This window comes from Vipera ursinii (genome assembly GCF_947247035.1).
Source record: "Vipera ursinii genome assembly, contig: scaffold_393, whole genome shotgun sequence".
In the NCBI taxonomy this organism is placed as follows: Eukaryota; Metazoa; Chordata; class Lepidosauria; order Squamata; family Viperidae; genus Vipera; species Vipera ursinii.
The window spans coordinates 666-21,986 of record NW_028148393.1 but is presented as its reverse complement, the minus strand read 5'-3'; the positions used below and the strand labels follow the sequence as shown (position 1 = coordinate 21,986).

Here is a 21,321-nt window from a genome sequence, read left to right as displayed (position 1 = left end):
AATAGAATAGAATAGAATAGAATAGAATAGAATAGAATAGAATAGAATAGAATAGAATAGAATAGAATAGAATAGAGAGATTGGAATGGAATTGAATAGAGAAGAGTGCGAAGGGACCTCGGAGGTCATCTAGTCCAACCCCCTGCTCAGGCAGGAAACCCTATACCATTTCAGACAAAGGGCTGTCCGATGGCTTCTTTCTCTGGAACCTGAGAGGCAGGCAGGTGTGGGGTGAACCAGGGGCCAGTTGGAAAGGATTTTTTAAAAAGCCGCGCCGTGCGTCTCAGGGGAAGAGAATTTGAGGGGAAGGGCTGACACAGAAAGAGGTGGGGGGGGGCAGAGGCTGGAGAAGCAGGGCTTGCAGAGGTTGGGGCCTGAAATCTCACAAAGCCAGTCTTCCATTAGGGAGGAGCCAGAATGAATTGGAACGAACAACGGCTGGGAACCAGGAGAGCTGGGCGGCTTCCTGCAGGCACAAATTGTGCCTTTGTGACTTCCTAGTTTGAGCCCAGTTTGAAAAGGGGAGGGGGCTTTGCAAAAGAGAGGCGATGCTCCTCGGCAAGAGTCCTTTGGGAGGAAAACCACACACACACACACCCCAGCTCATTTTCATTCATTTTTCCTCTCTCACCAAACAGGACTGGAACGAGAAGTACATTCACCCCAACTACACGGACGCCTTAAAAGGCAAATTGCTGGAAACGGTAAATAATTGGTCTTCATTGCCGAGGGACGCGGTGTGGCTCAGTGGGTTAGGACGCTGAGCTTGTCAATCAGAAGGTCGGCAGTTGGGCGGGTCGAATCTCGAGCGCCGCGTAACAGAGTGGAGCGCCTGTTACTCGTCCCAGCTCCTGCCAACCTAGCAGTTCGAAAGCACGTCAAAATGCAAGTAGAAAAATAGGGACCACTCCGATGGGAAGGTCACAGCATTCCGTGCGCCTTTGGCGTCTAGTCATGCCGGCCACATGACCACGAAGACGTCCTCGGACAAGCGCCGGCTCTTCGGCTTTGAAACGGAGATAAGCACCGACCCCTAGACTCGGAAACGACTAGCACGCGTGTGCGGGGGAACCTTTACCTTTACCTTATTGCCAAGGAGAATGGGGAGGTGGGCTGAAGGGAGAAGAGTCCAGGACTTGCAGCAGTTTCGCTTAGTGGCCGTTCAAAGTTACAAAAGTGACCGGTGACTGTTTTTCACACTTAGCGACGTTGCAGCATCCCCGTGGTCACATACGTGATCAGAATTAGGATGCTTGGCAGCTGATTCGTATTTATGACAGTCGCCGAATCCCGGAGTCACAGGGATTTTGCCACCCTCTGGCGAGCAAAGCCAATGGGGAGGCATAGATTCACTTAACGACCGTGTGGCTAGCTTAAGAACTGCAGTGATTCACTTAACAACGTTGGCAAGAAAGGTCCTAAAATGGGACAAAACCCACGTAACTATCCCGCTTAGCAACAGAACTTTGGGGCTCAATTGAGGTCGTGAGTGGAGGACTGCCTGTACTGGAATTGGATGTTTAATTTTTTTTAAATTGTTTTAAAGTATTTTTAGAATTTTAATTGTAATATTATGTTTTAGATTCTGAGTTGCCCATAATTGTTTACTGGGATGGCAGCTACATAAATAAAAATAAAAATTAAAATGAAATGAAATGAAATGAATGGAATGGAATGGAATGGAATGGAATGGAATGGAATGGAATGGAATAGAATAGAATAGAATAGAATAGAATAGAATAGAATAGAATAGAATAGAATAGAATAGAATAGAATAGAATAGAAAGAGATGGAATAGAATAGAATAGAATAGAATAGAATAGAATAGAATAGAATAGAATAGAATAGAATAGAATAGAATAGAAAGAGATGGAATAGAATAGAATAGAATAGAATAGAATAGAATAGAATAGAATAGAATAGAATAGAATAGAATAGAATAGAATAGAAAGAGATGGAATAGAATAGAATAGAATAGAATAGAATAGAATAGAATAGAATAGAATAGAATAGAATAGAATAGAATAGAATAGAATAGAATAGAATAGAATAGAATAATAGAGGGAATGAAGAATAGAATAGAATGATAGGAGGAATAAAGAATAGAATAGAATAGAATAGAATAGAATAGAATAGAATAGAATAGAATAGAATAGAATAGAATAGAATAGAATAATAGAATAGAATAGAATAAACAAAAAAATATAAATTAAAATATGCAAAAATAAGATACAAAATATAAAATATAAAATAAAATGTGAAGTGAGTAAAATAAAAAGTGGTGAAGTGAAAATAAATAAAATGAAAAGTGAAGTAAAATAAAATAAGCAAAACGAAATAAAAGTGAAGTAAAATAAAATAAGCAAAACGAAATAAAAGTGAAGTAAAATAAAATTTAAAAAATAAAATGTGAAAAAATAAAATGAAAAATGAAGGAAAGTGAAATAAAATGAAGTGAAATAAAATAAAATAAAATGAAAAGCAAAGTAAAATAAAAATAAAATGAAAAGCGAAGTAAAGCAAAAAGGAAATAAAATGAAAAGTGAAGTGAAATAAAATAAATACAATGAAGTAAATTGAAAAGCCGAGTAAAGTAAAAATAAAATGAAATGAAAAGTGAAGTGAAATAAAATAATAAAAATAAAATAAAATGTGAAAAAATAAAATGAAAAGCGGAGTGAAATAAAATAAAAATAAAATACAGCGAAATAAAATAAAAAGCTGATAAAAATAAAAATAAAATAAAATGAAAAGTGAAGTGAAGTGAAATAAAATAGAATAAATACAAGGAAAAGGAAAAGCCGAGTAAAGTAAAAATGACATGAAATGAAAAGTGAAGCGAAATAAAATAAAAATAAAATAAAATGTGAAAAAATAAGATGAAAAGCGGAGTGAAATAAAACAAGAATAAAAATAAAATACAGCGAAATAAAATGAAAAGCTGAGTAAAATAAAAATAAAATAAAATGAAAAGTGAAGTGAAATAAAATAGAATAAATACAATGAAGTAAAAGGAAAAGCTGAGTAAAATAAAAATGACATGAAATGAAAAGTGAAGCGAAATAAAATAAAAATAAAATAAAATGTGAAAAAATAAAGTGAAAAGCGGAGTGAAATAAAATAAAATAAAATAAAATGTGAAAAAATAAAATGAAAAGCCGAGTAAAATGAAAAGGAAGGAAAGGGAAGGGAAATAAAGTTATAAAAGGAAACGAAATCGAGCGGGGGCAAAAGACCCCCGGGACTTCATCCCTTGTCCCCCCCCTCGGCCAGCCCTGCCCGGATGTCTACTGGTTCCCGCTCTTCACCGACGCGGCTTGCGACGAGCTGGTGGAGGAGATGGAGCACTTTGGGCAGTGGTCCAAGGGAGACAACACGGTAAGAGAGGGGCCGGATTCTTCCTTCGCGCCGGGGGTCCCTTCCTTGGCCACGTCCCCCGCTGGGGAAAAGTTTGCCAGGCAAGCGACTGATTCTCAGCTTGTCTTTTTTTAGAGCAGCTACCGCCTAACTTTCCTCGTTGTTTTTTTCAAGGACCAGAGGATTCTGGGTGGCTACGAGAACGTCCCGACCATCGATATCCACATGAACCAGGTCAACTTTGAGCGCGAGTGGTACAGGTTCCTCCTGGATTACATAGCGCCCATCACGGAGAAGCTCTACCCCGGCTACTACACCCAGGTGAGTTCGATTTCTAGGTGCCGGGACTGGAAACTCGAATCAATCCATCGGGGATAGAGCTGGAAGGGGCCCTGGAGGTCATCTAGTCCAACCCGCTGCTCGAGTGGGAGGCCCTGTGCCATTTCCGACAGGTGACTGCCCACTCTCTTCTTTAAGACCTCCAGTGAGGGAGCACCTAGTGTGTCTGGTGGCAAGCTGTTCCACTGGTTAATTGTCAGTAAAAAAGGTAAAAGGTAAAGGTTCCCCCACACATGCGTGCTAGTCGTTTCCGACTCTAGGGGCCGGTGCTCATCTCCGTTTCAAAGCCGAAGAGCCAGCGCTTGTCTGAGGACGTCTCCATGGTCATGTGGCCGGCATGACTAGACGCCAAAGGCGCACGGAACGCTGTTCCCTTCCCACCGGAGTGGTCCCTATTTTTCTACTTGCATTTTGACGTGCTTTCGAACTGCTAGGTTGGCAGAAGCTGGGACGAGTAACAGGAGCTCACTCTGCTACGCGGCACTCGGGATTCGACCCGCCAAACTGCCGACCTTCTGATCGACAGGCTCAGTGTCCTAACCCACTGAGCCACCGCGTCCCTAATTGTCAGGAAGTCTCTCCTTAATTCCAGGATGCTTCTCTCCTTGATTAATCGATCAGAATAGAGTTGGAAGGGACCTGGAAGGACTTCTAGTCCAACCCCCTATTCAAACAGAGGACCACCACCCCCTACATTTCAGACAAGTCTCTTCCAAGGATGAAAGACCCACAACGCCTAGTGGCAAGCTGTTCCACTGGTTAATTGTCCTCCCTCGCGGGAGAATTTGAACAGGTGGCTCTGGGCCTCGCCCCCCCCCCCGAAATGAAGGACTTTGAGGGTCCTTTGGGGGCAGGCCGAGAGAAAGGAGAAATTCGCTCCTCGGAATCAGTTCTTGCAAGCATTTCTCTTTCTCCAGCTGGCTTGTCAACGGAAGGCGGCTTGCTAAAGGTTTCCACAAGCCGTTGTCTGGCCCAGCCCGTTTCTCCCCTTTTCCGCAGACCCAGTTTGAGCTGGCCTTCGTCGTCCGGTACAAGCCGGACGAGCAGCCTTCCCTGATGCCGCATCACGACGCCTCCACGTTCACCATCAACATTGCCTTGAACCGGGTCGGGATTGATTACGAAGTGAGCGTAAGACCTCGGGGCCGGCTTCAGGGCCGGGCGAAAGGGCAGAGTCCGCGTAGGAAAGAGGGTGGAAAGAGGAAAGAGGGTGGAATGAGCGGGGGGGGAGCGGGGGGGGCGCTGTCGCTGGGCTCAGAGGGCCAAGGGCAGAAGCAGGGAGAGGAAGGAAGGGGCACCTACTGGCAAGGGATATTTGACTTTGGCCGAGTGTTAGAAGGCAGGGGGGAATATTAAGCCGAAATATTAAGCCGGAGAAGGAAGGAAGGAAGGAAGGAAGGAAGGAAGGAAGGAAGGAAGGAAGGAAGGAAGGAAGGAAGGAAGGAAGGAAGGAAAAGAAAAGTTTATTACAGCGAGGGAGGAAGGAAGGAGATGAGAAAGGGGGAAGGAAGGAAGGAAGGAAGGAAGGAAGGAAGGAAGGAAGGAAGGAAGGAAGGAAGGAAGGAAGGAAAAGTTTTTTACAGGGAGGGAGGAAAGGGAAGGAAGGAAGGAGAGAAAGAGAAGTTTATCACAGAGGGTGCCAAGAAGGAGGGAGGGAGAGAGAGAGAGAGAAAGGAAGGAAGGGGAGTGTGAGAGAATGTGAGAAAGAAAGAAAGAAAGAAAGAAAGAAAGAAAGAAAGAAAGAAAGAAAGAAAGAAAGGAGGGAGTGTGGGAGAATGTGAGAGAGAGAAAGAAAGAGAGAAAGGAGGGAGTGTGGGAGAATGTGAGAGAGAAAGAAAAGAGAGAGTGTGAGAGAATGTGTGAGAGAGAGAAAGAAAGAAAAAGAGAAAAAGAAAGTGTGTGAATGTGAAAGAAAGAGAAAGAAAGAAAGAAAGAAAGAAAGAGAGAAAGAAAGAAAAAGAGAAAAAGAAAGTGTGTGAATGTGAAAGAAAGAGAAAGAAAGAAAGAAAGAAAAGAAAGAAAGAAAGAAAGAAAGAAAGAAAGAAAGAAAGAAAGAAAGAAAGAAAGAAAGAGAAAGAAAGAAGTTTATCACAGAGGGAGCCACTGCAGAGGCTCGGTTGAGACATCTGCCAAGTGCCTTTTGCCATTTGGCAACTCCACACACACACCCCCGGCAGGCGGCACCCGTCAAAGGGTCCTCGAGGCTCAACAGAGCCCCCTTCTGCTTCTCTTCCCTGGCAGGGCGGGGGCTGCCGCTTCATCCGCTACAACTGCTCCATCCGAGCCCCCCGGAAGGGCTGGACCCTCCTGCACCCGGGCCGCCTGACGCATTACCACGAGGGCCTCCCCACCACCAAAGGGACTCGCTACATCGCCGTCTCCTTCCTCGACCCTTAGATAGAGCCACCACCGGGGGGGGGAGAAAAACTCGGAGGGTGGGGTGGTCTTTTGTTTTGCGCCAACCCCTTTGACCCCTGACCCCCCCCCCTCAGCTGCAGGAAAGAGTGCTGGGCTTGCAGAACAGACCATTTTGATCGGATACTGCTTGATTGGCCGGGCGGGATTGCCTAGGCCAGGGGTAGGCCACCTCGGCTCTTTTATGACTGGTGGACTTCAACTCCCAGAATTCCTGAGCCAGCCATGCTGAGGGGAAAGGGAGAGGTTCCAAGCTGAGCCAGGCTGGCTCAGGAATTCTGGGAGTTGAAGTCCACGAGTCATGAAGGGGTCCATAGTTCCCCCACGCTGGCTGAGGAATTCTGGGAGCTGAAGTCCAGAGTCATGAAGGGGCCATAGTTCCTCATGCTGGCTCAGGTATTCTGGGAGTTGAAGTCCCCGAGTCATGAAGGGGGCCATAGTTCTCCCATGCTGGCTCAGGAATTCTGGGAGTTGAAGTCCCCGAGTCATGAAGGGGCCATAGTTCCCCCATGCTGGCTCAGGAATTCTGGGAATTGAAGTCCATAAGTCATAAAAGAGCAGAGGTTGCCTACCCCTGGCCTAGATTCGGTAGGATCCCTTGAGGGATTCTGCCCACCCTCAGCCCCAGCCAGCCAGAGCCACCGGGCCACCCTCCTTTCCCCCAGGGGAGAGTGTGCCCACCTCCTTTCTTTCTCCCTGCCTCAGTTTCCACATCGTTCCTTTCCACGGCAGCGAGAAACACTTGGGAATTTTTCAGGGCATACCAAAGGCGCCTCGGATCCCGACGCCGGAGCGGAGAGAGTTTTTTTTTTCTACCTGTGTATTTATTAAAAAGTCACACACACCCCCTTTGTTCGGTCAGCCACTTCTTCGGCACAAGTTGTACAGATTTCGCTAGGAGATTTTTTTTTGGTTAACGTGAAACGTTTGACATTAAAAAGAGTTTTATTTTAAAGAGCCCAACGCCTGCCTGCCTGCCTGCCTTTTTCTCAAGCCTGTTGCGGTCGAAGGTCGTTCAGCGACGGCGTTTAAACGAATATTTCTGAAATTGCCCCTTCAAAGGTCATCCTGCCCCCCCCTCCGGCGATGAAATGGCCTCTTGCCGAGAAGCGAAAGCTGGACTACAGAGGCTGCAGTCGGTGTGTGTCTCTGTGATGTTTTGTGAAACTGCAACAGGAAAATAATGTTTAAAAGGGCAAATGAGGTTTACTGTTCCGAGTATGGAGGATTTGGAAATTGGCGGAGGCGTAAAGGGGGGTGGGGGGCTGCTATGTCCTGCTTCGACCAGCCCCATGAAAGCCGCAGCTTTACTCAGGTGTAAGCCTTGTTGAGCTCAATAGAGTTTCCTTGTGAGTAGACTTACGTAGGACTAGACCAGCTTGGACTTTTGAGGGATACCTGAAAGGAGATACCATGAAACAGTCTGTGCAGAGGAAAAGCAAATACTTAAAAAAGAGTTCTTTAAAAAAAATTTAAAAAAGCAGTAGCTATCTTTAAAATGTTCCCTTTAATCAAAACCTTCCACAACAGTTGGACTTCGCTCCCCATTATCCCCAGCCAACTGAATGGAAGGCACGGCAGCCCTAAATGGAGGGGGATGTTTTGAGTTACTAAAAACTGAACTCAGTACTCCAGAGCGTACGTGCGTGCGTGTGTGTGTGTACACACACACACACACACACACACACACATATATACATACATATATATATATGTGGATAGATAGATAGATAGATAGATAGGTATAGATATAGATAGATATAGATATAGATATAGATATATAGATATACATATATAGATATATATATACACACACACATACATACATACATATATCTTAATTATTGTTTTAACCTTGGGCATTTATTTAATCGCTTTTAACTTTTGTATCCTGTTTTCGTATTTATTGCCCTGTACACCGCCCTGAGTCCTATATATATATATATATATATGTGTAAATTTTAAATTGCTAACAAAGAATTAAGGGAGACTGATATGCATTTCAAACTTATTAGTTTTCATCAGTCAGCCATACCCTTCTGAGATTCGAACACACACATATATATATATGTATATATATATATATATATATATATATATATATATATATATATGTATGTATGTATGTATGTATATATATATATATATATATATATATATATATATATATATATATACACACACACACACATATATATACATATATACATATATACATACATATATATACCTACATATATAAACCTCAGAAAACACATATATATACATATATACACACACACATATATATACATATACATATATACATATGTATGTATACACACACACACACATATATATATACACACACACATATATACATACATCACACACACACAAACACATATAAACAGCTGCCGGACTTCAATTCCCAGGAGACGGCGGGGCGTGGCCGTCGCGCCTGGCGTGACGTCACCTCCCGTCGCGCCCTCTGACGTTTCCCGGGGCGCTTTAGGCGAGCGGCTGAGGCAGAAGGCAGGTGAAGGTGAGGCGCGTCGGGTGGGCTGCGACGCGGGTCTAGACGTGACGCGGCTTCTCGGGCGGTTAATTCAGCCCTCCGCCGGGAATAGAGAGGGGTGGTCGCGGAGAAGGTGGGGCTCGTTTAACTGCTCTCGCCCCCTTTTGCCCCTTCCCGGCCCGAGGGAGCCGAGCGGGACCCCTCAGGTGCGCCAGGGGGACACGTGTCTGAGGCGGTGCACGTGTGAACGCAGGTGACAGCTCGGAGGCAAGTTGCAGGCCGGTTTTGCTTTGGAGGGGGCTGTTTTGGGGGCCCTACGTGACAGGAAGGGGGACGGGTTGGTGGGGGCCGCGGAGGGGGCTGTGCATGATGGACCTCCACGTGCTCCCCCGGGCATTGCAAGATGGAGCTCTAGTACTCTCCTGGGCAGTGCATGATGGACCTTCACACACTTTCCTGGGCTGTGCACGATGGACCTCCATATGCTCCCCTGGGCAGTGCACGATGAAGTTCTAGCACTCTCCTGGGCAGTGCATGATGGACCTCCACATGTTTCCCTGGGTAGTGCGTGACGTACCTCCACATGTTCCCCCAGGCAGTGCATGATGGAGCTCCAGCACTCCCCTGGACAGTGCATGATGGACCTCCACACACTCCCCTGGGCAGTGCATGATGGACCTCCACACACTCCCCTGGGCAGTGCATAATGAACCTCCACACACACTCCTGGGCAGTGCATGATAGACCTCCACACACTCCCCTGGGCAGTGCATGATGGACCTCCACACACTCCCCTGGGCAGTGCATGATGGACCTCCACACACTCCCCTGGGCAGTGCATAATGGACCTCCACACACACTCCTGGGCAGTGCATGATAGACCTCCACACACTCCCCTGGCCAGTGCATGATGGACCTCCACACACTCCCCTGGGCAGTGCATGATGGACCTCCACACACTCCCCTGGGCAGTGCATGATGGACCTCCACACACTCTCCTGGGCAGTGCATGATGGACCTCCACACACTCTCCTGGGCAGTGCATGATGGACCTCCACACACTCCCCTGGGCAGTGCATGATGGACCTCCACACACTCCCCTGGGCAGTGCATGATGGACCTCCACACACTCCCCTGGGCAGTGCATGATGGACCTCCACACACTCCCCTGGGCAGTGCATGATGGACCTCCACACACTCCCCCGGGCAGTGCATGATGGACGTCCACACACTCCCCCGGGCAGTGTATGATGAACTTCCACACATCCCCTGGCAGTGCTTCATGGACCCTCACCCCCAGGCAGTGCATGATGGGAGTATTCCAGGATTGGCAGGGAAGCGTCTCTAAAACTGAGCCATTCAGGGTGATTCAGTGGTGGAAAATCTTGTCAGAGGTGAAAAGGTCTCTTGGTTGATAGCCTGCCTGGGGATCCTCTGTTTATAGGTGAATTATAGTTGTAAAATATACATTCTGTAAGGAAGAAGCCGAAATGTCTTTTATATTATGGTGATTTATGGCCACTGGCTTGCTCATGGTCAAGTTCAAGCCATTTCAGACTTCACCACCTCCATTTTCTAAATTTCCTTTTCTTAGACCACCCGCTTGCCCTCTCCAGCTCAGGAAAGAAAATGGTAACCATGCTTAGCTTATGAAAACTCCTGCTTGCATCTTAATAGTAAGTGCACTTGGGGGGCATTTCAAAGTTGGGACTGATTGGACTCTGGTTTGGGTGCTGCTAACTCCAACTCTGATCCTCAACAGGGTAATTTTGGCAAGAAAAACCTAGAGCAGGGGTAGGCAACCTTGGCTCTTTTATGACTCATGGACTTCAACTCCCAGAATTCCTGAGCCGGCATGGGGGAAACTTTGGCCGCTTCATGACTCGTGGACTTCAACTCCCAGAATTCCTGAGCCAGCATGGGGGAAACTTTGGCCGCTTCATGACTCGTGGACTTCAACTCCCAGAATTCCTCAGCTAGCATAGCTCAGCATGGAAACCTCTCCCTTTCCCCTCAGCATGGCTGGCTCAGGAATTCTGGGAGTTGAAGTCCACCAGTCATAAAAGAGCCGAGGTTGCCTACCGCTGAGTCCTAGAGCAAGGGTCTTCAAACTTGGCCCTTTGATGACTTGTGGACTTCAACTCCCAGAATTCCTCAGCCAGGTGTGCCTAGCTAAGGAATTCTGGGAGTTGACGTCCACAAGTCACCAAAGGGCCAGGTTTGAAGACCCCTGGCCTAGAGGTTTCAGAGCAATGAAAAATACAGGTGAGCTTCCTTCTAGCATTCTCCCAGAAATCCGGCCTTTTTGCTCCTTCGATTTGGGAAATCTGGTGAGTTCGTAACGTGGAACTTTTCCATGACCCCTTTAATAGAGTTAGGAAATTTGGCATTTGCCTGGGCTTCAAGCGTGTTGTGGAAAATACAGTGATTTCTTTAGCATGTTTATCTGGAGCCAGTGGTGAGTAATAATAATAATAATAATAATAATAAGTTGGAAGGGACCTTGGAGGTCATCTAGTCCAACCCCCTGCTCAGGCAGGAAACCCTATACCATTTCAGGCAAATGGCTGTCCAGACTCTTCTTAAAAACCTCCAGTGTTGGAGCATTCACAGCTTCTGGAGCTGGTTAGTTTCCATCTGTTGTAAACTAAGAGGGAGTCAAGCTATTCTCCAAAGCTCCCGAAGGCAGAACAAGAAGCAACGGATGGAAACGAATCAAGGAGAGAAGCAACCTAGAACTAAGGAGAAACTTAGAATTAACCAGCGGAACAACTTGCCTCCAGATGCTGTGAACGCTCCCAACACTGGAAGTTTTTAAGAAGAGACTGGACAGGCCTTTGTCTGAAATGGTATAGGGCTGGCTCAGGAATTCTGGGAGTTGAAGTCCATGAGTCATAAAAGAGCCGAGGTTGCCTATCCCTGGTATAGGGTCTCCTACCTGAGCAGGGGGTTGGACTAGAAGACCTCCAAGGTCCCTTCCCTTATTCTGTTAACCCCTTTTCTTCTTCCCTCTGCCTAATCCACATGTTTTCCCCTCCTAGCACAATGTCCCTGCACTTCGTCCGCTCTAAGTCCATCGTCGCTAGCAAAAAGGACAAGAGACATATGGCGGACGTCAGTGCCTCCCCGCTGAAGCATTTTGTCACAGCCAAGAAAAAAATAAATGGCATCTTTGAACAGTTGGCGGCTTACATCCAGGAGAGCTCCGTGTTTCTGGAAGGTGAGTTGGCCTCACACGCCGCAGAGCTTGCTGGCTTGGGCGCACGCGGGAGCGAACGCCCGCAGAACCAAGGAGACCAGAAGCACGAGTGTCTCTTGCAAAGCGATATTTTGCTAGGTGAGGTTAGGATTTGAATCCGGGGCCTTCGTTTCTGACTTTTTTGCTCGCCGCTTTTGTGTTGGGTTTTTTTTCTTCAGCAATCCTTGTCGTCTTCATGGCGCTTGTTGGTTCAGCTTTTATTCTGTTCTTAAACTGGGGTGCCCTTTCTATTTTTTTTTCTATATTTATAATACCGGATTTAAACACGAGTCCCTACCCCGAGGGGTTTACAATCTTAAATGGGGCCGTGAGAGAACAAACAACCTGTCAGAATCCATTTATATCCCATTCATAAAATCCTATATCTATGTTCTAAAAATCTTACATCCCCACTGGATTCTGACATTTTTCCACGGAGGGGAAGAGAAGATGTTAATAGGCGCAAGGGTGTTTATTCAGACTGCCGCGGAGGCTGTCTTCAAAGACAATAATAATAATAATAATAATAATAATAATAATAATAATAATAATGTTGGAAGGGACCTTGGAGGTCATCTAGTCCAACCCCCCCTGCTCAGGCAGGAAACCTTATACCATTTCAGACAAATGGCTGTCCAGTCTCTTCTTAAAAACTTCCAGGGGGGGGAGAAGCTTTGAACTAAAACAACAAAGGAAAGGGGGGGGGAAGAGATCCGGTTTGTATCTCCGATTTAAATCTCTAAAGGAAGGGAGTAATTGTCGTAAAGACATGAGAGTTCCCTCTTTCCCACGGAAGGATTTGACACCTGAATTTTAATTGATCCGGGACAAACCAGATGGCTTGAATAATAAACCTTTACTGTCAAAGTACAACATGTGTACCTTGAGATTAGCTGAGCCTCCCCCCCTGTGCTCTCTCCCCCCAACACACAGTGACCACAAACCCTCCATCCTACCACACTATGTGAACCCACTACACCACACTCCGGCCTCCCAAGTCAATTCTGCATAAGTTCACAGAGATTATGTCCCATTTAAAAGCCTAACAGCCCACGGATAAAAGCTATTTTTCAGCCTGTTGGTACGGCTGGCTATACTCCTATATCTCCTACCGGATGGTAGGAGAGTCAAGAGATACCGTCCAGGGTGTGAGTCATCCCTGAGAATCTTCCTCACTCTTCCAAGGCAACGAGCCCTGGCGAGGTCATCCAGTGGTGTCAGGGAACAGCCCACAATGTCTTGTGCTGTGCTCACTACCCTCTGTAATACTTTCCTATCCACGGCTGTCAGACCAGCATACCAAACCACAATACCATACGAGAGGACGCTCTCTATGGTAGACCGGTAAAAGAGGGTCATTAGCTGTTGTTCTACCCTGTTCTTCCGCAAGATCCTAAGAAAGTGAAGCCTCTGTTGGGCCTTTCTGGCCACCTGGGTTGTGTTAACTTTCCAGGTCAGATCTTTACAGAGGTAGACTCCCAGAAATTTAAAGGAGGAAACTCTCTCTACACAGTCCTCCCTGATGTAAAGTGGGGCAGGTTCCTCCCCGATGTAAAGGGAGGAGGTTCGACCGGGGACTCTTTAAAAACGTACCAAACTGTAACACAGTTTCAGATCCTGTCTAGTATTTCCATCTCCAAACATGTTTTAGTAAAAGCTCCTTTTGGACAATTTCTGTTTTCGAGAGTTCTTTCTTTCCTAAGATGTGGATTGGGGTGGGGTCCTGACACAACCGAAGGAAGGAAAGAGCCCAATCTGTTACCCGTATTTCTCAAGTTCTTAAAAACTTTCTTTCCTAAATTTCGTCTCAGTCTCCTGCCTCCAGTCTGGCCGTCCTCCATACCGGTGTGCCGAGCCTGCTAGATTTCGGTCCAGGTTTTCTGCAGGCTGTGAATATTCTGGATCAGGCTGTCGTTTAATGATTTATATCCCCTTGCTAAGACCCCTGTGCTTGGTCTGTATAGGCGGATATTATCACCGTTAACAGCCCTTCCCAGATAGCAGAACTCGTGAAAGTACCTTTTATCATCCGGAAGTACCTTTATTTACATGCAGAGAAGATTGCAGCACACAAGGTGAAGGAGAGGACGCATAGACGGGATTTTCAAGGTCAAAAGACAGTGACGACCCACAGTGTCTGCACGTGTATCCGCCGGTTATGGAGGAGGAGAATCACCGAGGGAGAAGGAGGAGGAAGTCCATCCCAGGAAGGGGAGGGGTGAAGGCACAGAGTCAGGAGAAGGAGGAGCAGAGTAGGAGGGCTTGGCTGACCAAGTCAAGTTAGCATATTATAATTTCCCCCAAAACAACCACTTCAATATGAGCCAGCCGTGTGCTGCAGCTGCCAAAATAGTAGTAACTGTGAGAGGGATCTCGGACTCTTAGTAGACAATCACTTCAATAGGAGCCAGCCGTGTGCTGCAGCTGCCAAAAAAGCCAACACAGTGCTAGGCTGCATTAACAGAGGGATAGAATCAAGACCACGTGAAGTACTACTACCACTTTACAAGGCCTTGGTAAGGCCACACCTGGAATACTGCATCCAGTTTTGGTCACCACGATGTAAAAAAGATGTGGAGACTCTAGAAAGAGTACAGAGAAGAGCAACAAAGATGATCGGGGGATCGGAGGCTAAAACATATAGGGAACGGTTGCTGGAATTGGGTATGTGTAGTTTAATGAAGAGAAGGCCTAGGACCAACAAGATTGCAGCCTTCCAGTATCTCAGGGGCTGCCCCAAAGAAGAGGGAGTCAAGCTCTTCTCCAAAGCGCCTGAAGGCAGGAGAAGAAGCAACGGATGGAAACTCCTCAAGGAGAGAAGCAACCCGGAACTAAGGAGAAACTTCCTGACAGTTAGAAAAATTAGCCAGTGGAACCACCTGCCTCCAGAAGTGGTGAATGCTCCAACACTGGAAGTTTTTAAGAAGAGACTGGACAGCCACTTGTCTGAAATGGTATAGGGTTTAGGGTTTCCTGCCTTAGCAGGGGGTTGGACTAGATGACCTCCAAGGTCCCTTCCAACTTCTTCTTCTTCTTCTTCTTCTTCTTCTTCTTCTTCTTCTTCTTCTTCTTCTTCTTCTTCTTCTTCTTCTTCTTCTTCTTCTTCTTCTTCATCATCATCATCATCATTATTATTATTATTATTATTATTACCACATGGTGGCAGCACAGTGAATGTGGCAACTTTAACCAACCAGGGCAGTGCAGAGGGACGCTGGGACTTGTAGTTCTGAAGCGGGCGGAGAGTTCTCCCGTTCTTGTTTTAGCTTGGCATCGTTGTTTTTTCTTTTTTGCTGGGAAAATGTCCTTTTTTCCCTGTATTTGCTGTTTTAAGAACTGTCTGGAAGCGTAGTTGGCGGCCTTCCATCCACTCACCTCCCCGCATGATATATTGCTGTTTTTCCAGAAACGCACAAGAACGGCGAGCTTGACCCGGTCACCACAGAGGAGCAGGTGTCGGAGGTCAAAGGCTACCTGTCCAAGGTCAGCGGGATCAGCGAGGTGCTGGCCAGGCGGCACATGAAGGTGGCTTTCTTTGGACGGTGAGTCGGGTTGCTGGCACCGGGGAAGCTTGGGACTCTCCCAAGGGGGGCTGGACTACATCCCCCATGATTCGGTCCTTCCGCCATGACCTGAAGACGTGGTTGTTCCAACAAGCGGGCCTGGACTGACTACGATTTTTAATTAAGCTTTTTTATTGGGTTAAATTGTTTTGTAATTTTGTATTTATTGTTTAATTCTCTCTTAAAAATTTTTACTTATGTTTTTTTAATTTTTATTGTTGTGAGCCGCCCTGCGTCCTCAGGGAGAAGGGCGGCATATAAATTTAATAAAATGAAATGAAACGGTTCTTGAGTCCAGCCTGCAAAGCTGGCTGGAAGGAGTCCAGCACAAATTGTCCACGGTGGGCACGTTTTTGCTTCCCCCGAGTTCAGAACTCGACACAGTCCCAAAACGAGGCGGCGAGGCTCTCGGAAAAGTCCCCGCCTCTGGATAATCGACTACCTCGCAGGGTTGTGCTGAGGATAAAGTGGGAGGAAGTGACCGTCCGTGCTTTGCCGTTTTTAGGACGAGCAATGGGAAAAGTACGGTGATTAACGCCATGCTGTGGGATAAAGTCCTTCCGTCTGGGATCGGCCACACCACCAATTGCTTCCTGAGAGTGGAAGGGACGGACGGACAGGATGCTTTTCTCCTCACCGAAGGCTCCGAGGAGAGGAAGAGTGTCAAGGTATAACGTGGGAACCAGCCCCAAATTGAGGATCAGAGAAACATGGGGAGGAATTACATTCTCTGAATACCTAGAGCTGCCGGAGGCTGCTGGCCGACATAATCGGGACTCCCCGACCTTGGCAACTTGTAAGCCTGGTGAACGTCAACTCCCAGAATTCCCCAGCAACGCTGGGGAATTCTGGGAGTTGAAGTTCACAAGGCTTACAAGTTGCCAAGGTCGGAGAGCCCTCACATAGATGGCAGTGTGGGTGACCCATTACTTCAAAACCGGATTTATTTTTATTTTATTTTTTAATCCAGCCGTCACCTACATTGTCCAGCGGATTATTATTATTATTATTAAATTCTTCCATTATTTTTTTTTAAAAAAAACAAAAACCTCTTCGTAACGATTTCCTCAGTCTTGTCTTCCTTTCTTTCTCCTGCGCCAGACGGTCAACCAGCTGGCTCACGCCCTCCACCAGGACGAATTGCTGACCGCCGGGGGTCTGGTCAGCGTCATGTGGCCGAATTCCAAGTGCCCTTTGCTCAAGGACGATCTCGTTTTGATGGACAGGTGAGTGGCTGTTTTATGACTGGTGGACTTCAACTCCCAGAATTCCTGAGGCAGCCGTGCTGAGGGGAAAGAGAGGTTTCCAAGCTGAGCCATGCTGGCTGAGGAATTCTGGGAGTTGAAGTCCTCAAGTCATGAAGGGGCCATAATTCCCTCATGCTGGCTGAGGAATTGTGGGAGTTGAAGTCCACGAGTCATGAAGGGGCCATAATTCCCCCACGGTGGCTGAGGAATTCTGGGAGTTGAAGTCCACAAGTCATGAAGGGGGTCATAGTTCCCCCCACGGTGGCTGAGGAATTCTGGGAGTTGAAGTCCACGAGTCATGAAGGGGGTCATAGTTCCCCCCATGGTGGCTGAGGAATTTGGGAGTTGAAGTCCACGAGTCATGAAGGGGGTCATAGTTCCCCCCACTGTGGCTGAGGAATTCTGGGAGTTGAAGTCCACAAGTCATGAAGGGGGTCATAGTTCCCCCCACTGTGGCTGAGGAATTCTGGGAGTTGAAGTCCACGAGTCATGAAGGGGGTCATAGTTCCCCCCATGGTGGCTGAGGAATTTGGGAGTTGAAGTCCACGAGTCATGAAGGGGGTCATAGTTCCCCCCACTGTGGCTGAGGAATTCTGGGAGTTGAAGTCCACGAGTCATGAAGGGGGTTATAGTTCCCCCATGCTGGCTCAGGAATTCTGGGAGTTGAAGTGCCCAGGTTGCCTACCACCGTCCTAGACCTAGAGGACCTGTGTGTGTGTGTGTGTGTGTGTGTGTGTGTGTGTGTGTGTGTGTGTGAAGAGAACACCATTTCAGCGTGTAAATTACGACCTCAGTTCTGTGTTTCTTAATATATGTTTATTAGCCCTGGGATTGACGTCACCACCGAGCTGGATAGCTGGATTGATAAATTCTGCTTGGATGCGGATGTGTTTGTGTTGGTGGCCAACTCCGAGTCGACCCTGATGCAGACGGTAAGAAAGCGGGTCCCTTTCGTGCCCTGCCTCCGGGCCTTTGTTTTTAGCTAAGCTTTTGCAAGAATCACCCAAGTTGCAGCATGCTTCCGGACACATGCACACACACACACACACACAGCCGGGCATTGCGCGCTGGCGAATTACAGGAGACCAGCTGGATTTGTTCGTTTTTCTGTCTTTCGCATCACTCGTCACAACCGGTGGCAAAGCTGAGTTTGCAACTCCTGTTTTTTTTTTTTTAAATTCATCGAAGACACGGTTGGGTCTCTCAGCTCGAGAAACCTGAAAAAGCGGGGAAGCAGGGGGCAGGAGGGGGCAGAAAGGTTGAGTTTTTGAATAGAGGATTCCTTTTTTTTTTTTAGCCAACCGTGTGCGGTGGCAGCCGCCAAAACAGAAGCTAAGACAATCCTTGGTCGTATAAAGAGAGGGAAAGAACCAAGATCGTGCGAAGCGTTAGTACCGTTTTATAGAGCTTTAGGGAGACCCCCGGCTGGAATTCTGCATCCAGTTTTGGTCACCACGTGGATTAAAAAAAAAAGATGTTGAGACTTTGGGGAAAGGCGCAGAGAAGAGCAACCGAGATGGTTAGAACCAGGGCTTTTTTTCTCATCGAACGCTCAGAGCGGAGTTCCGGCACCTTTTTTGGATGGAACCTTGTAGGGTAGGCAAGGCGGGTTGTATGACGTGTGTGAGTTCCGGCACCTTTTTCTTTTACAAAAAAAGCACTGACTAGAACATAATGAAGAACGGCTGTAGGATTTGGGTTTGGCCAGGCTGGACAAAAAAGAAGGGGCGACACTATAGCAACATTCCAGTCTTTGAGGGGCTGCCACAAAGAAGAGGTGGGGTGGGTTTCCTGCCTATTCTCCAAAGCACCAGAAGGCAAGACAAGAAACCACGGATGGACACTAATCAAGGAGAGAAGCAACCTGGAATTAAGGAGACACTTCCTGGCAGTGAGGACAATTAACCAGTGGAACAGCTTGCCACCAGACGTTGTGGGTGCTCCATCACTGGAGACTTTTAAGAAGAGACTGAAATTGCATTGGGATTCCTGCTTAAGCAAGGAGTTGGACCGGTAGGCAACCTTGGCTCTTTTATGACTCATGGGCTTCAACTCCCAGAATTCCTGAGCTAGCACAGCTGTCTCAGGAATTCTGGGAGTTGAAGTCCACGAGTCATCAAAGAGCCAAAGGTTGCCTACCCCTGGACTAGGGAGATCTCCAAGGTCCCTGTTCTGATTCTGATTTTTCAAGCTCATTTTATCCCAAAGCTGCTTTTTATCCCAAAGCTAATTTTAACCCCAATTTTATCCCAAAGATCATTTTGTGACGTTCGTTATTGTTGTCGTCTTTCGTTCTTTTCTTTTCGGCCAATCCAGGAGAAACAGTTCTTCCACAAAGTCAACGCTCGCCTCTCTCGGCCAAACATTTTCATTTTGAACAACCGCTGGGACGCTTCGGCATCCGAACCGGAATACATGGAGGAGGTGAGGCTTCCTCCGGGGTTGCCGAAGGAGAGCGGCCCCGAATATAGGAAGATTGGCCTGTCTTTTTTTTTTTAATTCCATTTATATCCCGCCCTTCTCCGAAGACTCAGGGTGGCTTACAAGCTTAGCAGTAGCCTTCATTCTATGTATATGCCTGCTTGTTAGGGCTTTCACACACACCCCAAGCGGCATTATTACAAAGTCAGCTTATTGCCCCCAACAATCTGGGTCCTCATTTTACCTACCTCGGAAGGATGGAAGGCTGAGTCAACCTTGAGCCTGGTGGGATGTGAACCTGCACTAATTGCAGGTTCTTGTCTACCCCTTATCGCTATCCCCTCCTGCAGGTTCGCCGGCAGCACATGGAACGCTGCACCAGCTTCCTGGTGGACGAGCTGGGCGTGGTGGATCGGGCCCAGGCTGGCGACCGCATCTTTTTTGTCTCTGCGAAAGAGGTCCTCAACGCCCGCATCCAGAAGGCTCAGGGTATGCCTGAAGGAGGTGAGAGACCCTCTTAAACCAGTGTTTCTCAGCCTTGGCAACTTGTAAGATGGGCTGGGGACTTCGACTCCCAGAATGAATTCTGGGAGTCGAAGTCCACAAGTCATAAAGTTGCGGAGATTGAAAAAAAAACACTGCTCTAAGCTCTCCCTGTTTCTAAATCTGCAACCCCTTCCTCCTTAAAAAAAAAAAGACACTTGACGTTGCTCCTGGCTATTCCAGTTTGCCTTGGTGCCCATGAGGACTAGGAACTCTTTTTAAAACAACCCAAAACGTGGGCCTGTTTTGCTGTTCAAATCTGATGGTGCTTGTTTTTTCTTTGTAGGTGGGGCACTGGCGGAGGGTTTCCAAGTGAGGATGTTTGAGTTCCAGAACTTTGAGCGAAGATTTGAGGCAAGTGCATTGTTGGACGTTGATATTTATAGCGAGGGTGATGATGTTGGAAGGGACCTTGGAGGTCATCTAGTCCAACCCTCCGCTCAGGCAGGAAAGCCTATACCAGTTCAGACAAATGGCTGTCCCAGTCTCTTAAAAACTTCCAGTGTTTGGAGCATTTACAGCTTCCGGAGGCAGGTTGTTCCACTGGTTAATTGTTCTCACTGTCAGGAAATTTCTCCTTAGTTCCAGGTTGCTTCTCTCCTTGGTTAGTGTTCCATCCATTTGTGTGTGAGTTTCACTGCCCTTCAGAGCTTAGAGATGTGGGTGGTAAATTCTAACCCATTTCCTCAATTTACCCATTAAATTTAACAATGGTGATTGTTAGAATATGTTGTTGAAAAAATGGTTTGTTTAACAGAGTATTATTAATACACAGTGGAAGTTGTACTGGGACTTTTAGGCAAACAGTAATGCACTAACACGAGTTTTATAACTTATTTTTACTCAGACAACAAAAAGAAACACAGTAAGAAATAGTCCAAGTATCAATCCAGTATCATGCACATAAAAGTCAGTCCATAAAAACATAGTATCAAAATACAAAAGCTGCTTACCAATATCAAAAACAATATACACTGTAGCAAGCAGTTGATTCTTGAGAGAATAAATATCAAGTTAGCAAACAAGAGAACAAGAGGTATCCAAACACTAACATCAAACACATATACAAGAGCAACTATGTGTAACATCTAACTCTTTTATGTGGAATAATTACAGCCACACCCTTAGGCCGTTTAACTCCTTAAAGGTGCTTTTACTCCATTATATAATATTGTCACCCAAATCAAGTTTAATCTCTAACAGTGATGTTGTTAAATTTACATGATAGGACTAGGCCTGTAACACAACTAGACCCTGCAGTTTAAATTTTTTAATATATAAGAGCCGTATATTTTAGCAAGCAAAGGATTTTTTTTTCTTGGTAATTAATAACAAAAAAAAAAAATCTGGAAACTATCCTGAAGAATCAAATAGAAGGCCCTGTGAACAATGTTATCCAGAGCACTTTACACTGGTTCTTTCATCTGTATGCACCTCCTTTTGATAAACCCTCATTTTTGAACTACGAGAACATTGGTATAGGGCACAGGTCTGCAACCCGCGGCTCCGGAGCCGCATGCAGCTCTTTCAGCCGTCTCCTGCGGCTCCTAGTCCTCTGCCATGTGCAGTCCAAAAAAAAAAAAGTGGGACTAAAAAAGTTCAACCAATCAATTCAAATATGCAGGGTAGGTGCATATCTCACCTTGGCTCCACTCTTCAGTCAAACCCTGTTCTGCGCATGCGCTCCCAACTTTTCCTTTT

At 46.5% G+C, this 21,321-nt stretch overlaps 2 protein-coding genes across 3 annotated transcripts; both read left to right on the top strand.

Moving 5' to 3' along the window:
- Positions 1-292: 292 nt before the first annotated feature.
- On the top strand, positions 293-7,747 carry LOC310650550 (procollagen-lysine,2-oxoglutarate 5-dioxygenase 1-like). Its single transcript, XM_083380117.1, has 5 exons — positions 293-704; positions 3,274-3,378; positions 3,532-3,678; positions 4,696-4,821; positions 5,938-7,747. The coding sequence occupies exons 1-5, from the start codon at positions 549-551 to the stop codon at positions 6,091-6,093; spliced, it is 690 nt and encodes a 229-aa protein (XP_083236243.1). The 5' UTR covers positions 293-548; the 3' UTR covers positions 6,094-7,747.
- Positions 7,748-8,568: 821 nt separating this feature from the next.
- On the top strand, positions 8,569-20,219 carry LOC310650549 (mitofusin-2-like). Of its 2 annotated transcripts, none has more exons than XM_083380115.1 (10): positions 8,569-8,635; positions 10,203-10,284; positions 11,650-11,828; positions 15,253-15,388; positions 15,915-16,077; positions 16,511-16,635; positions 17,480-17,588; positions 18,973-19,080; positions 19,428-19,581; positions 19,907-20,219. In XM_083380115.1, exons 3-10 carry the CDS (start codon positions 11,654-11,656, stop codon positions 20,200-20,202), a joined length of 1,266 nt encoding a protein of 421 aa, XP_083236241.1. In that variant the 5' UTR covers positions 8,569-8,635; positions 10,203-10,284; positions 11,650-11,653; the 3' UTR covers positions 20,203-20,219. The 2 variants fall into 2 exon arrangements, with proteins under 2 accessions (XP_083236241.1, XP_083236242.1); XM_083380116.1 differs by lacking the exon at positions 8,569-8,635 and adding an exon at positions 8,683-8,875.
- Positions 20,220-21,321: the final 1,102 nt, after the last annotated feature.

Coding starts and splice junctions, on each gene's coding strand:
- LOC310650549 (XM_083380115.1), top strand. CDS start 11,654: ATGTCCCTGCACTTCGTCCGCTCTAAGTCCATCGTCGCTAGCAAAAAG. Junction 16,078..16,510: donor AGGAGAGGAAGAGTGTCAAG/GTATAACGTGGG, acceptor CTCCTGCGCCAG/ACGGTCAACCAGCTGGCTCA. Junction 19,582..19,906: donor TCAGGGTATGCCTGAAGGAG/GTGAGAGACCCT, acceptor TTTTCTTTGTAG/GTGGGGCACTGGCGGAGGGT.
- LOC310650550 (XM_083380117.1), top strand. CDS start 549: ATGCTCCTCGGCAAGAGTCCTTTGGGAGGAAAACCACACACACACACA. Junction 3,379..3,531: donor GGTCCAAGGGAGACAACACG/GTAAGAGAGGGG, acceptor GTTTTTTTCAAG/GACCAGAGGATTCTGGGTGG. Junction 4,822..5,937: donor GGGTCGGGATTGATTACGAA/GTGAGCGTAAGA, acceptor CTTCCCTGGCAG/GGCGGGGGCTGCCGCTTCAT.